At 35.4% G+C, this 17,421-nt stretch overlaps 1 protein-coding gene across 2 annotated transcripts in view; it reads right to left on the bottom strand.

Annotated features, from left to right (window-relative positions):
• Positions 1 to 971: 971 nt before the first annotated feature.
• Positions 972 to 17,421, bottom strand: part of SAMTOR (S-adenosylmethionine sensor upstream of mTORC1) — a 30,708-nt gene continuing 14,258 nt past the window's right edge. For both annotated transcript variants that reach the window (XM_085219343.1, XM_010706831.4), the window contains exons 3-5: positions 13,095 to 13,268; positions 7,936 to 8,050; positions 972 to 4,260 (exon numbers count right to left, since the gene is read on the bottom strand). In XM_085219343.1, the coding sequence (XP_085075469.1) occupies positions 3,631 to 4,260; positions 7,936 to 8,050; positions 13,095 to 13,268 (919 nt within the window). In that variant the 3' untranslated portion in view covers positions 972 to 3,630. The remainder of the gene's footprint in view (positions 4,261 to 7,935; positions 8,051 to 13,094; positions 13,269 to 17,421) is intronic.

Here is a 17,421-nt window from a genome sequence, read left to right as displayed (position 1 = left end):
TGGTTTACTTAAAATACAAGAAAAAAATCTAAATGTCTACATAAGCTAGGTAGATGCAACCCTTCTAGAAAACTTCCCCCCCAATTCCACAGGTGAGGAAAAAGGAGCAGAAACTTAAACTACTCAACTTTGCACAGAATCAAAGATGTGATGTGGATAAATGGAGTTGTGCATTTTTAATAATCACTTTCAAAGGCAAAGCAGCAAGTCTCTCTGAGACAGGAAGATGCTGCAAGATGCAGTACCCAGAACAGCTGTGAAACCATGCTTTCTAATCTTCACTCTCAAGTGATAGAACATTGGAACAAGCTGCCAGAGAGGCTGTGGAGTCTTCTTCTCCGGAAATATTCAAAACCCACCTGGGTGCTTTCCCATCCAATCTACTGTAGGGAACCTGTTTTAGCACAGGGGGTAGACTGGTGATCCCCAGAGATCCCTTCCAACCCCTGCCATTCTGCAAAGGATGAAATACACCAGCTAAAAACTCTACGCTACTAGGGGGACACTCCAGCTCTCTGAAATTTAATTTTCCTTCAGTCTTGCAAGACTTGCATTTTATATTCTTTAGGTTGCTTTTCCCACTGCCATCCTTTCCCCATACCCTCAGTCTCAAAACTATCATATAGAGAAAAATACAGGAATGATTCCAAAGGGTAACAGGTACTGAAAAGATATATTTCAGAAAGATAAAGGGGAAGTTAAGAACATCTAGAGTGGTAAAATCTGCATTAGCAAGTGGGTTATGTTGTAAGCAGGCAAGTGAAGAAAAAGGAGATGGACTGGAGGAACTTCAAAACTCCTTCTATAAAGCAAAGACCACAACTGAGCTGAAGCAGTAAATTTAACATCTTTACCATAATTTGGGCATTTATAAAATAAATGCAGCTGTTTTATTGAAAATTACTATGCATTGGCTTTACTGAACTTTAGCATAAACTGACTGCAGAAAGAAAAGTAAAAATACTCCGAGATTTTCAATTTTTTTTTTTTAATAAATGTGCTTTGTTCACAAAAGGTAGTGACATAAAAACAACAGAAATGCAAACACATTTTTTTTTCTTTTCCTTGCCAGCACCTTAAGAACAAGAGATGTTCGTCATCTCTTGCCCAGTCAAAATTTTCAGACATTTCATAACTTAGAAACATTCTCTTTGCACCAAAACTAAATAGCCAAAAACTCCCAATACCATCAATATTGTTCAGGGAGTTGTAAGTATTTACATAAATCCAACTGTCCTCCTTCACAACAATCCACTGTCCCTTACATTAAAGAAAAAAAATTAAATAATAAAAAAAGAACACTTAAGGTATGTAGAGTAAGCAGCAAGAAAAATCAAGCTGTTATGAAACTCAGGTCCCTAAACCACAAATACAATGGTGACACCAAGCTGCCACGAAGGCCTAAATTTTCAATGTTAATATAAACTTTTTAAAGATATGTCCCGGTCTGAACAGCTTAGCTGTATGAATTACAAACCAGTTTACACTGACCAATTTAATATTTCTGTTAGCTGGTACAGATTATTTTTTAAATCAGAATGACAAAATGCTAGGTACACTTTGAAGTAGATGCAGATTAGTTTTTTTTTGTTTGTTTTTTTTTTAAAGAACAACTGAATTTAGAGCACCAATATTTTAAGCTTTAACATGACTATTGCTGGAGTCAGTGAAAAAAGAGGTTCTGACTAACTATTGGGGACTATTTTAGTTAAAATGATGTTGTAAAGCATTAGATGATAACACCAAGTTATATCTGATTTTGAATTCATTGTGTATTTCTTTCAATGAGTACTTCCCATAAAACATCACACAAGTAGTACAGCTGTTTGGTTTGTATACAGCCGTATCATTCAGACTGATTAACAAATTTGAGTCAAATATTAGGGGACACTATGAAAAGAGAGAGAAAGCTTATGTTAAAGAATAAAGCATTGCAGTCCAGTTCACATCCAAGTGTAAGTAGGACCAGTGCAGTATGACTTTCTGTAGGAAACTGTAGAGGAAAAAACAAACAGGTCAAACTGACACTTCAAGTGCAAAATTTCAATAGAAAGGAGAAGTTTCATTTTTGCAGCAACCACTGTGAAATTCACACTAACACTTCAGTTTATCTGGCAACTGTGTGATGAATACAGCACGGTAGATTAATATTGTGTAAGGTGTATTTCATCTCAGTCACCTATGAAACTGCATGTTAGTATTTTCTATCACGTTGCTGCAGTCAGTATTAAATCCATGATGCGGCACCTACTTCAAATCATTTGTCATAGGCACTTACATACCCATTTAAAAGCCTAACATTTAAGTTCATAAATTCTGGTCATTAGGGCAATCTAAGCTAAACTAATACTGGTTCCTCTATTATTAATGCTGAAAAGAATTTCTTTTTTCCTGCAAAATACTTACAAATTTATTATACAAGTTAAAAAACCTCATAAACATAAAATGCTTGTTCCACCTTCTTACAGTGCAGATCAGTTTTCAGATAGCTACAGAGTTTCTATTTGACTGAACAGAAGATTAAGATCCAAATAAGCAAACAGAACAGTGTATGTTAACTTCACTTTTGTGGTCTGAATATGACTGTGCAAATGTAGGTATGCCTTGAAAAACTTGTGTAATTATGTTCCTTTTAACAAAAATTGGTCTGTAGTTACCACACAATTGTCCTTAATTATAGACTTCTCAAGTTAAAGTTGTTTTTAAAACACATAAATAATTTACTTTAAAACATGACAAAAAAAAAAACACCCTGCCCCTCCCCACCGCCCAAAAAATCCACCAAAAAACACCCAAAACAACCCAACATCAAAGAACACAACCCCAAAACAGTTTGAAAAGAATACAAAACACTATTGTCAGGGAAATACTGTTATGTGTTAGTGCTTGTACACATATATAATTGCAAACTCATGTTCCAGCTTTGAGGTGAAACAATCATCTAGACGTACCATACTCCTCTGTTTGTGCAGGGTCATCTCTTTAGAATCTCACATCTATCTGCTATTTATGCACTGAAATTACACAGCACGTGTAACTTTGGATTAACCTATTCAAGTGTTTTGGTGTTATCTCAAGAGGGCAGCAATGAAAGTAAAATCAAATGTGCATTACAGTTTCTCCAGCCCAGGCTTAACCAGAGTGAAACAAATTTTGGAAATAAGTTTTGTTCTGTAATTAAGTAGGGACATGTGTAACCACGTGTCTTAACCCATCTGCACATTTAATTAAAGTGCAAATTTGTTCTTCCTACATTTACTTCTCAGAAGCCAACCAACTCCAGTGCCTTAAGCTCAATCACATTAAGAGTTAAAATATTGAAACAACATTTAGCAAATTAAATAGAATTCACACTTCACAGCACTAAAGAAAAGAATGGTACCTTTCTGGCAGAAAATTAGTGATATATATTCTAAAGAAAGTAACAGCAATTTATGCTATGACAAGAGTCACTTGCATAAAACTTTTTTTCACTCTCATACAAGAATATATTTTAAAATTCAAAAGTAGAAAAAAATAGCAAACTCTGTAAACCGTTGCATTTTCTTTATGCAAACCACTGTTGTGTGTTGAGCCCATGTTAGTATAGCAAAATTAGTTAAGCAAGAGGTTTGACTTAGCACTGCTACATTAACTTAGAAGCAATACAGGATCTTCGAGCTCATAAAAAGGAATTGAACTAGACTGGCTTTCTCCAGAGTCCGAGTCGTAAGGAGCATCAGGTAGCTCCATAAAACCGTAAGCTAGCTGTTCATCTTCCATGTCTGATCGAATGTAGCAGGAAGTGTTGGAATACTCCTCATCCTCTATACTGTTGAAATCCTGTGGGATATACAACATTCCAGGGTAGTTCCTGCTAACTAAGTCACTTGTTGTTTGCAGGGAAGTTTTCCTAAAAGCCATCAGGTGCATATGAGAAAACTTGGAATATTTAAAGCGTTTAAAACCCAAGGATTCGATGGCAATTTTCCAGCTTTTCATCATCATAGCCCGACGATTCTGATGAGATGAATCAGGAGTTATTACAAGCAATAAGCCATTTAATACGAGAAGTTCATGTGCCTTTTTGCAGCATATCCACCGCTGATAGGGTGATGGAAAATAAGAGAGGAGGAGTGAAAAAACAACAACGTGGAATAGTTCTCCAGGTAAAGAATCAATGGGATTTTTCAGTTGCTTAAGAAAGGCATCTATAGCATCTTGTGCCAGCTGAAGAGGTTGTTGAATTTGAAGATTTAAGAAGTCACATTTGTATACGCTCTGGTGGAACAGAAAAATCCAAACAAACATCAAGGTTAGTTTAAAGAGCAAATACACAATTCACAATCAGAGAATGAACAGTAATATTCTCTTCATTCCCTTGGGAAAATTTCAAGTCCCCTGAACATCATTCATGCTATTAAGTCAAACACAGTAAAATGGCAATTTGAAAATCATGGATATTACTAGCTTTCACAGTTGTCAACAACTATTTGAAACATGCAACAACATAGTGGAGGTTTGATAGCTGAGAACTGTTTATTAAGCTTTTATTAAAAAGAAAAACAGAAAGAAAATGGAGATTGTTGATTTGATACATTCCACTAGAGCTTTCTATCTCAACTGATTTTAATAAAAATTGTATAGGTATACATTACTTTTGTTTTTCCAGATGCTGGAAGCACAGAATATCCCCTATTAACTGTCAAAATCCCATGCTTTTGTAGTATAACACGTACTGCCAATGAAGTTGGCAAGAGTGAAGACGGTGAGAATTTAACAATTCAAATCTAGATTTTTTTGTTTGTTTGTTTTTAAATTATTTTTTAAATAAACTGGAAACCAATATAGTGAAATTAAATTTGATACCTCAGTATTTCCAACAAATCTTTGAGGTATCCAAAAAGTTTAGTAGTTTGGTGTCAATTGGAAAAAACTGACCTTCCTTACTTGCACAGAAATAGGAAGAAGCTGTGGCAAGGCACCCTACATCAGAAAGTTAAAGTACACTTACAGTACATACTTTGTAGTAGAGATGAATGTACATGTTTTAATTGCTTCAAATGCAGAGTTTAGCCAGAGAAAAGCTTAAAGATCATATTTTAATCATTTGTGAGGTCAAGCTGTCAGATGGAAGCAATACCATGATGCAATGTACAAAAGAGTAAATTTGTAACAGTTCCAATCACACAGCAAAAGTAATATCAAGCTATTTACTGTGCTTAAGTTTTGACACTCCGTATTCATCAAAATCTAGAAATGACTTCTTTCCAAAAAAAGCTGCTGAGATAAAAGGCTGCAACAAGATAGGAACAGAAGTTGGTATTAGTGCCGAGAGTGCATGCAGTGAAAAAGATGAGAGCTGAGACAGAAAATTCTGCAGAGAACGTGAAAGGTGGAGGCAGACCTGTCATGTTTTCATATTCCTTCAAAGTACTTATAGCATGTTTTAAGTAATATTAAAAAAAGAACAAAACACAACAATGGAAACATATTTATAAAACAACTGAAAATTAAATTTCTTTCCAAATAGAAAACAACATTATTCCTGTGCATACAAACCCACATTTTCTTTAGACATTGTGCAATGAAAGTGAGAAAGAATAAAGCAACATGCAAAAAAAATTGTGATTCAGTAGTTCCAATTAAAAAAAAAAGATTGTCATTATTTCAGTTTGATCAAGGAATTTCAATTACAACTATTATACCCACGGGCTTACATTTTAATATTCTTCCTTTTAATATTTCAAACAGGAAATTAACAGTAGTAACTTCAGGATATCTAGGTAAGGGTTTCAGAAGAAAAGTGCTGTGGACTTAGAGGTTACTTACATCACTGAAAAAATGAGACTGAAAATACTTCTCTGTAGTAGAAAGATATTCATAGAACAATTAAGTAGAAATAATGTTGAAAGTGATTTCATGACTAAAGTACACTGCAAGTGGAATCCTGAACTCTGCAAGGCAGTTTTAGGAAAAAAATGCTGCTACGCTGCTAAACTGGGCTTTGGTGTTAACATCTAGATGTGCAACTATTGAACTGATCTTAACAATGAACTCATATTTCAGTGTACAAACTGACATTTAAGAACTAAATGCTGCTCATCTTTTTCTTAAGTTTGGTACCATTCCAGACTTCTTTTTCCCCTAAGACTGTATTTACTCCAATACAACATCTGCTGCATATTCAGCTTGTTTTCCAGCAGTAAGAAATCCTGTTGGGATTTTCACAAAATTGAGATTCGCTGTTCATTTCAATTTTGCTGTTCTCCCTTCCTGTACCAAGCAGACAAACTAAACTCCTGTAAGAAAATTACAGCAGCTAATTATTCTCTGGAACATCTGCCAGAGATACAGTGTTTGAAAGAGTGGCCAATGAAAACACTAGATAATCTGTTTTACTTCTCTTTTAGTGCAGCTCCACCCAACTTGCCCCTAATGACCAAACCTGAACTTTTAATGGAAACATATTTCCACATTCATATCACAGTTACACATCACAGTTTCTGTATATAAAGCATGCAGATTCTAAGCAGCTGGAACACATTCTTTCATTAAACAACTTCAGTTCCTCTCCTAGTTTTTCTTCAATTATTTTCACTACTCCTCAAATAAGCTGAAGTATTGTACTCAACTACTACATCTCTCTCTGAAGAATTTACATTAAGAAAATGGATTAACCTATTTTTATTAGGGAAGTATTTAACCCTCTATTCAACATTATTTAACAAACTGGCCTCCTGAAAAGCCTCTATGATTCCATTTGTTTCAGAATATATTTTGGTATCTAAAATATCAGATAAATCAGAAGATTTTAAAGGTTCTTCTATCTTTGACTTCAATCACTAAGTTACTCTGCTTATTTATTTTTTTAAGGTCAGAAAACAACATTGACTCCTGTAAGAACCCTCTGGCTGGTATTTGGAAATCTTAAATGAGCGGAAGCAACTGCTGGAGAAGAGATCAGTTTTTTCAGGAGACTATGGTGTTGATCTAGTTTAAAGCAGTGATCTTGAACAGATCAGGATTAATTCTAGTTTGGAGGTGGGCCTCAGCTTACTACAGCAGATGTGCTTGAGTTCACATGTTCTTTTCAAGAATACCCTCCATTATAATTTTGTTTACATGTTTGGAGATGAATTGTGTGTTACTGGATTAAATCTGTGACCAGAACAAAATGCCAAGCACTTTGCAAGTAAGCCACACTGCAGCAAGTAACACAACTTCCATGTTAACCATACTTGTAAGTCTCCACATCTGAAGAGCTATTACCTTAGGCCACTGATTTGCATTTTGAATTTTTAGAAAAATTCAGCCTAGGAGCTGGCAAGATATGTAAGGTCACAGAATTTATGTTATTGACAGAAATGCATTCCTTCACATGCCTTTTCACTCTATTATGCTTTGTCATTTTACTTGGTTAGTAAATACTATTACAACTGACAGAACTCAGATCAAGACAGAAAGAGATCAAGAAAAGGAACACGAATGCAGAAAAAAATGCATTTTGGAATCTTACTACATAGAGAAACAATTTATCAGAAATATATTACTTACCATAGAAACAGCCCTAAGTGTTAATCTTGTCCTCAGGGCTGAGGTTTAGTATTTGCAGCAATAATCTCAAAATCCCCTTCACAATGCACTTCTAGTTACTAGAACTCTCCACAAAAAAAAAAAAAAAAAACTCGCAAAGCATAGGCATTGATTATTTCTTTGTCAGAAAATGTAGCTTACAGGAGCTCCATGCCTAAGTGTAAATCATTTTTTTTTTATGGCTTTTAAGATGCAAGAACTCATCTGAGACTTCATTACAAGACGACTACTGAAGTTTCTGCAATATTAAGATTCACAGTGAGGATTTTTTTTTCTTATTTTTAGAACCAAACAATTACAGCTATTATTTCGGAACCATTGGGAATCAGGTTTATATCAAACATAGCAAATGTTACATACCTCAACAGCTGGAACAATATCTATGCCAACTGTCAGAAATTCTTCAAACTTCAGAAACGGATTAAAGCAGCTACCAACATCAAGCAATCTGATTTTTCCCAAGGAGTGAAGCAATCTAAGAAGTAGCAAGAACTCAGTTTTATCAAATGTTATTTTTGAAACTGTATTCTGAATTACAATTTCAGATAATTACAATAATTTTTTTTTGCATTATCTTTGTAGTGATTAGCAGAAGTGAATGCATTATTGAATCGCTGAGATATCTAAAGAACCAAGTATGGTAGTAAAGCATATGATCCTTAAGTTGAAGAGTTTACATTAAGAACACCTTCAGTACCATACCTTGTGTACTTATAGTAATTCAATAAAATGGTAACTCGTGTCTAACACTCAAGCTGATCATTTTGTTTCCCTACTTACCTCTTGTACTTATTGGTATTTAAATTGTACAAGTCATTAGAGTTGAAATTTCAGGAGTACAAAAGAGAAACTGACAACACTTCATGACCTACCTACTGTTTTAAAGGGCATCTGAAGTCAAATGTCATAATCAGTTTAACAAAGACAGAACACACAACTGTATTCCAAGGTAAATAGAAAGCCCTAAAAATAAAAACATTTAGATATTCCTTGCAAAATATCTTCAAGTATTCTTTTATTTTAGCTAATATTTTTGAGAAGGGATGACTACTTGCGGTTCACTCCAAATTTATTGTTCTTCCCAAAACCCCTCCTTAACTCTCAATGATCCACTGCAGAGAAGATGCCGAAGAAACAGAAGAACCCTTATAGTCTTCAACAGAACAGTAATACCAACCTTAAAGATTTTGTTTATATATAGAAGATAACTAGGGATCACTTCTTTCAAAGTGCCTGCACAACCAAGGCAAAGGGCTGCACCTCTACGTGAGTTAAAACTGCACGCATTACTCTGTAACACAGTCAGTACTGAGCAAGACTTTAGAATAAAGATGATAGCAACATTTTTTTTTTCCCCCCACTACTTGGATGCTGGTCACTGCATAATCTGTGCATCACATTGAGTCATACAGGGGAACCATTTGGATTCTTGTGGCAATAAGTTATGAACAGGCTGAAGTCAAGTAGTGTCTTTCTCTATGTAAGGTTAGTATATATCTTCTCAGAACAGTGGTCTTTGTTTTGCAGATGCAGACACTAATGGCAGACTTTCTCATTCAAACACGTCAGTATGCACACATGCATTCTGATGGTAACAGCAAAAGAACTGGAGACACATGGGATCACAGTAAACGAAAGAGATTCTGACTCTGTAGTCTAGCACAGAAAGATTTCCCATTAAAAAAAATAAAAGAGCAGCAGCCTCTAGCAATCTTAAAATTTTCCATTCAAAGGGTGACATTAAATATCTGAACAGATTAAAATTAAGTAACATAACACAGAATTCTCTAAGTGGGGAAAATGCCACTACACCTATGTTAAGAGTAAAAAAAGCCACACTGACTTATTCAGTTTCCTTCTCTTATAAAACTTGCAATCTTGGCTGCAGTGTTGCTTCTGACTCAGTGAGGAGGGTGCAGACCCCAAACTATGTCTGACAGCATTAAGGCACACTTTGCAAAGCTACACCTTGGGATTCCACACTGAGCAGAAGCCAGAAACTCTCTTCTACACCAATGGACAACAGATGCAAGACATGACCAGGCAAACACACTTCTTTTTCTCTAATAGGCTCTCTTTTACTCTGATAAGGCTACCAGACTCTAAAATCAATGCAAATATACTTTGGGACCTTAAAAAGCAGCAGATTCACACACTCACTTATGTTTTGACTTTCCTGCTGCTTGTCAGGCTTCACTGTCCCTCAAAATTGCTTATTAGCAGTTCTTAAGCTGCCAGTTATAAATGAGAACAGCATCCTAGTTAGATGGTTTAAATAATTGCGAAGTTCTTCAGCAGCTCAGACATCTGCTTCTTTCAGCATGGCAGCTCTCAAGTCAGATTCCTCAGAAAGAACATAACTGTCATCTAGGTGACAGTCAATGATCCAATTACTGTGTTACAAAGACACTCTTGCTAAATTCATTGATAATCACCCTTCAAACTCATTTCCTAACTATTTTCAGTCAAGTTAACTAACATTAAAAGCAAGGGAAGTACACTGCACTGCAGGTAATCTCCGAGCACATCTTGAACTCAGAGAGGTTTTGGTCCCTTCTTTGGAGATATTCAAACCCTGCTCAGACACTTTCCTGTGTGACCTACCCTAGGGATCCTGCTTTAGCAGAGGGTTGGAATAGCTCTCCAGAGGTCCCTTCCAATCCCTATGATTTTCTGAATGCATTGTTCTCTAATGCATTATATATAGGCAGAAAAAGAAAACAGTAATACTTCAAGGGCCAGACACCTGGTTTGCAGCTTTTGATTATTAAGCTGCAATTTATCCAAGGATGGGAGGAGAATGAAAATTCAGAGAGGTCCTGTGCTATTCCAAAAGAGCATAACAAAGCTATACAACTGGCTCTGAGTGGCAACACAGGCATGTCTCAAAGTTTTCAGTAACATCCACACATAAAGGCACCCCATAGGAAGGACTAGCTTGCTGAAATACATTAGGAAAGAAGGAAAAATGGCTTCACTGTCTCTTAAGATTCCACCTAAAACCTGAGAAGAATCTATACCGTAAATGATAAAAATCAAGACTGTTAAACCTGAGGGAAAAAGAAGAGAAGCAATACTTAAGCAGAACAAACAGCAGATAACATTCACTTTTATCTTCCAAGACTGAACCACTTTGAAGTCCAGCTTCACAACTGAAGATACAATGCCATAAGACACGTTCCTGGATGTGAGAAAGTGCTCTGGACAATGCATTACCTTTCAGTTCTTTTTCATTTTCATCTCTATGTTCACATGAGTTATTTCTGCGAGATCCACCAGCTTCAGTTGTGCAAACAGGCTTTGTTATACCTATAGAAAATCCCTCACTCCTGACCTTACGAATCTTATTCACTGCATTACGTGACCAGAATGGAATGATGCTATTTCAACCGGCAGGAGTGCAAGCTCCTCTACATCCCATGCCCCAAGATTCAAACACTTCTCTAACTGATTTAGCATAAACGTGATACAACAGCATCCCTTTTCAAGAGGAAAGTACGCTTCGCTTCATCAACAATTCATTTTCATTCTGAAAAAATTCAGCTTCTTCTTTGCCTTATAGTAAAAAAGCGTTTGACTTTTATGGGCTGTAATTTGTAACAGCTAGGCCTTGTTGCTATAAGGTCTGTATTACTACTAAAAACCTTACTATCGTGTGTTGCCTACTACAGGAAATGTTAAGAATCCTGTATTTGTCAGATACCTATTATCAAGTCTTGAGAAGGACAATGGAAAATAGGTCATAGTATTGATAAATACTTTTTAAGTTATGAAATAAAAAGTTCTGTATCAAATACTTTCTGTACACACAAAAGATAAGACTACAGATTTCTGGTAGCAAGATGAAGCTTGTGAAGTTGGCCCTTCAAAGTATGAATATAAAGCATAAGCAGAGAAAAACTTTGTGCTTCATCATGAGAAGATCTCACACTAGAAAACAGGTCAACTTCAAGTAGCGTATGATCAAACCTATTGATTTAAACAATCTACCACTTGTAGTAACAGAAACATCTTGTGTTACCAAATGCTAGTGTTTTTGAGATGGTATGAGGAATTAACATCTCATCAACCCTTTGTATCAAAGTACTTGGTGGCTCTTATTAAAAACATATATTCGTGTTTAGGCTGAGTTAGCAAAGTGAACACTACGAAAAGGAGCTGGTAAGAAAAGGCTGCTTATGGGAAGCCACTACCTTCATTTTTCATTTCATTTAAATACTACTTTTCTGAAAGAGTGGTCAGGCACTGGAATGGGCTGCCCAGGGAGGTGGTCGAGTCGCCGACCCTGGAGGTGTTCAGGGAACGTTTGGATTTTGTGTTGAGGGACACGGTTTAGTGAGAACTATTGGTAATCAGTGGATGGTTGGTCTGGATGATCTTGAAGGTCTTTTCCAACCTTGGTGATTCTGTGGCAATATCTTCTTGGTTGCTCAGAACACAGAACAACATTGGTGTCAGTGTTTTAACTATTCAAACATTTAAGCATTTGAGATCTTTACGCCTTTTGCAAGTGAGAAGCCACAATCTTTTGCAACACGAGAAACCACAGAAGATGCCATCTGATAAGGACAGACATCTGAAAGTAGCACAAGTAGCATGCTAGTAACTAATACTACATCTATCTTAAATAAGAGCTGCTTACAAAAGACATGCTATCATAATGAGAAACTTCACAGAACAGGACAAACCACTGCTGACAGTTGTTAGAACTGGTCTATGAAGAACATGAAGCAAGTTATAAATGTAACAAAAATATGCATTCTTTATTCCATTATACTTACAATGAATTAAATTATTCTCATCACATGTGGAGTAGCCAAAAACGTGACCCATACAAATTAGAGAAAAAATAGGGTGGGACTGTAAGTGGAAAAAAAAAAAAAAAGCTACTAATGAATGCCAAAAATAAAATTCTTACTTGAGTGAAAAATCAAAAAAACAAAATTAAAACCTGTTATAGAAATACTTCAAGAATACTCAACTTCTGCAGAACCAGTCATCAGAAAGCTACTATATTTAAAATTAAGTGTTAAATTCAAAATTGCTTTTGAAGTGTATAATTGGAATCAAGAGTTTCTCCACAATAATTTATGAACAGAAAGTTTTAAGTACTCTGTTATTTACATTTGGCACTTAGTACTTACAAAAGCAATTGACTTTGCAACAATACTGAAGAGCCATTAGATTCTAACTTAATTAACATCTGTTTTATTTCACCTCAAGCTTTAATATAAATTGCACTGCACAGTAATGACATACAGAAGTGAAATTACTCTAACACTTAAATGATGATGACTAAGTTGTCATTCTCGAGCAATTTTTATGGCATCCACCAAAATTTATACTATAGTTCAATTATTCTTGAAACGTGGATATATTCACAAGAAAATCCAACCTCTTTACTATTTAAAAAAAAAGAAAAAAAGAAGGCATCAGACCAATACAACATTATAATGAAAAATTTTCCAAGTAAGTCCCAACAAGAAAAAAGAAAAGTCTGGAAAACAAGTATAACTTACTCTTCTGTTATTGCTTCATGATTTGTCAAGCCAAAGTTTGGTAAGGGGTCTTCAATCTTGGGAGGTTGGGAAACATTTAAGGCTGGAGTGGTCTTAGAAGCAAGAAGTGCTCTCTTTTCATCTTTCTCAAGTGCTTTTCTTTTCCCTCCATTCTGAAAATATTCCCGGCATACACTGAAAAGACAAAGATTCCCCAGAGAAATGGAATGACATTTTTGCATACTTGCACTGATAGTTATTAATTACAAATACAGGGGCTTTTGAAATATGCATGTTGTGCAGGGTATTTAGGAAATGCGGGGAGAAAAGAAATAACTCAAGCTTATGGGTTAAGTTAATTATACTTGTTTCTAATTTTGAGTCTGCTTCTTTTCCTTTTTAAGAACGTATCTTCAGTAGCTGTATTATTACAGAAGACTTATTTTAGCTTTCATTTTTTATTTTACTTAAGTATTTCACTAATAGGAATCAGAATAAAATAGTCACATTCATCAGAAAGGTTAAGCAGTTTAAAAGAACGAATGTAAAAAAAAAAAAGTTGAATTGCACTTGCATAGTTCAACCAGTAGTCAGCATTACATATGAGACGCAAGCATTATGTTCCAGAGAATAACTGAATGTTTTGGACAGAACTAGAATTGGAAAAAATTTGCTGCTGTGAAATTAAAAGCCTGACTCACCCTGTAAAAAAAGTATTTTAATTAGATGCGCCAGCCAAGCATCTGCATGAGAAGTTCAACAAAAACAGTATTTGTTCAAATTATGTTTTCACAAAACATTTTTATGATACTTTCTTGAAACACATTCAATTTTTGTTTAAAAAAAAAAAAAAAGCTGCAGAGGTTTGAAGGTAACATTCCAGGACACAAATTCAAACTCAGTTTAATAGCATCCTATATTGTTTGCTTTCACATTCCAGATCTGGAAGGGATATGTTGATATAAATACTGCCTTAAAATCACAAATAGAGATGAGGTCTTGAAATACACAGGCCTGATCTAAGTATAGAGGATATAATAGGCACCAAATACACCTAGCCTCTCCATCACACATGATGTGAAGGAAAAACAGAAGAAAGTGTCATTATTGTTAAATTTCATAAGGAGAAACATATATCAAACAGGTACAGACAGAAACCACTTTACTCCAAGCAGTCAGGAAACGACCACTTTGAATCTGTATAATTACAAAGGCACATTATTCGTACGTCATTTTTGCTGTGAGGTAAATTAAGATCTGTTGGACAAACTCCTGTACTGACATACCTGTGTGGCCTCAATATCAAAACCGACCTGTGTGTAACAAAATCAAAGCACAAGCAACTTTTACTTGCCTGAGAAGGCCTTTTGTATTTTCACACTAAGTAAAGTTTAAGATGCAGACAGTAACCTTAGGGTAGAAAACACAGCCCTATGAGAAATAAACAGTAAAAAATACATTCATAATCAACAAGTTTATAGTTACAATTCTTCAGTAACCAAAGCTATTTTCAGACGAAAGAGAAGCTAGGTGGAAAAAGAAATAAGATCCATGTCTCAGCAGTATTAAGCAAGATCACACAGAAGCAGTAACAGCAGCCCAGGCTACAATATTCCCAAATACACAAACAGTGAAACCATACCAAGTCTGTTAGAAATTCCACATACAAAAAGACAATGACTCTAAAATTAACGAAGTTAAAGTCTGTAATTTAACTAAACAAAAAAAGTTGAAAACAACAAAAAAAATAGAAATAAAATAAGACCCCAGAAAAACACTTGCATTACTGTTATGCTAATAAAGTCATATTTTATGCTATATAAAATTATTTGTTCATAAGCATACAATGAGTTTAGAGATGTCTTTCATAATTTAGTTGAGCCTCACTTAGTGAAAGAAAACACAAACCCATCTTCCTCACACTGTTACAGCTACCACACTACTTCCTTAGCATCTTGCTCAGTGTCTTTAGTTTTACTTAGAGGTCTTCTTTCTTGCTATCCCTTTTGAAACATCCTGGTTAAATAACATCATACAGCTATTGACAGGTAAGTCAGAACAAATCAAGAAGCCCAGTACTTTGGGAGGAAATGTATTCTTTTTGCTCCTCAACTACTGATTCTTTTTCCACTTGCTAGAAGCTGTTACATTGCCCAGCTTAACACACACAGGTAAGCACTTGTGTATGAGAACCAGCTACTTTTAAAATGCAGCCTAACTCCTTCTGTCACTGCAAAGAAGCCATTTCTGCCTCACTGTTGATACTGCTGTAGTTCAGTATTTTTCCCCAATTATTTTACTCCTCCCTCTCATGTCAATTAAGTCATTTAAGACACTATTAAAGACAACTGTGATGAGAAGCATCTTCTCCTGGATTTTCACTGGCAGACGAGAGGCCAGAATCACAAGAAGATTTACTGAAGACTGGGTAAAACTCCTCAAGTTCAGAATGCATACTTATGTAATAAAGAAACAAAAAAATACCAAATCCAACCATCCAAACAAGCAACCAAAAAACCCAAACAGGTAAGAAACCACTGAAGGATTTCATCTCAAGATTACGCACTATCCATTTAAATCAGACCTCACAAGTGTGATGGGGTAGCAGTGATCAGATGGGCATTTACTGCTCAGTACCTAGTAAGAGGCAACACACTCAACAGTTTACCCCCATGGTAAATTGCTGATGTAGCCATGTGCTTATGTTTATTAAAATCCCATCAGCAATCACACTGATTTGAGTTTTGAGTATGCAGCTATACAAGACCATTTTTAACAATGGTCTCAAGTAATGAACAGAGCATCCCCTTATTATCTACAAAGAGAAATAAAATTAATTAGTTTATTTTATAATTTTGAGAGCTGCCACAATGCAATTTGTGGCAAACGTCTCTGACATTTAAGCTTCCGCTCTGGTGATGTATTAGCTCTGCAATTAACAGACTTGTTCATGAAGAATTGTGCAATTCAAATGCTACCTGAGCTTACACTTGCTACCAGTCTACAGACAACAAGAATAAACATTTAAGTTATAAACTGTTCAAGTTTGCTGGCAGAGACAGGTGAAGTTTGCAGCTCATGTCTTACGAAAAGAATTCTAGGTATTTCCTCAGTTGAACTTTTCTTTCCATATCTTGAATGACAGTTTTTTGGAGATGAATAGTCTCCTGCCACCCAAAATCTCCTGCCATTTAGTTTGGACACTTAAAAAACCCCTCAGTAAAAGCCAGTATGAACACATACTCAGAAGATAAATGGTTTGATAGTAGACTTAAGTTAAGAAAGAGAAGCTTCCCTGTAGAATACACTAACCAAAACCATGAGTGTTTCAATACCACATACAAAATAATAGGGGGGGAGGTGTTTCAAATTCTCAATTGCCAAAGAAACATCACATTAAATATTAACAACTTCAAAGAATCAGCAGTTAGTTCTTCTTGTCAAGTAATAACCAGCAAGTAAATTAATGCTGGTCACCTTTCATCTTGACAAAAAAGCAATCTCTGATAGCTTTTATGAATGATCAAGAGTTTCAAGTAGACAGTTCTGCAGGCCAAGAACTGACACAGTCCTTCTCTTTAAAAAGCAGAAGGAGGGAGAAAGAGCAAGCCTGATTTACATTCCTCACTGAATTTATTAACCAGAATCTAATATTGAAGATGAAATTGAGTGAGGGTATAGTGAAACACCACATTTCCCTTCAGAGCTGAAGGAAATTCTAGTTTCCTAAAGTCAACTAAAGCAACTGCTGACCTGAAAAAAAAAAAAAAAAAAGAAGCATAAACTCCTCTACAGGTTTAATCTCCCCACTCTATTCTGAAGTAAATCAAGGAAATTAAAGTTTTCAACTTCCCCTGGAGGCATTAATCATGAGGGAGGACTAGAAAACATTCTGTTATTATCAAGAGTGTCCAGATTTAGGCTAAGGAAATTATACATTCAGCAAATATTACAGTACAAAGTATTATAAGCTTTTAAAGTTCACTGCAAGAAGCTTGCATACGATTAATTCACATTTATTTTTCATGCTTTGTTTTAATTCTAGAGATTTGAGACTTATCCTTTTGGAAAACACAACTAGGTCTGGGATCAGATGTTTCTCTTGCATTGTACCTATTCTCCCATCACAAACCAGTTTAGAGTCAAAACCCTTCATTACCAGATGATTCCAAGAACTTGAAAACAGTCAGCAGTCGTCATCTAATCAAAGCTCTAATTAGTTCTAACATTCAATGAACAGACACAGTTTTGTCAGAACAAAGTATTATTTAGAAGGAAAAATAAAGGTTGCCATACAAACAAGCACAATGAACATTAGATCCTTTTTCTACTACATAGTTTCCCTCCT

The sequence above is a fragment of the Meleagris gallopavo genome, chromosome 1 (genome assembly GCF_905368555.1).
Source record: "Meleagris gallopavo chromosome 1, MGAL_WU_HG_1.1, whole genome shotgun sequence".
NCBI lineage: Eukaryota > Metazoa > Chordata > Aves > Galliformes > Phasianidae > Meleagris > Meleagris gallopavo.
The sequence above is the reverse complement of the archived record's forward strand: the minus strand, read 5'-3'. Positions and strand labels throughout refer to the sequence as shown.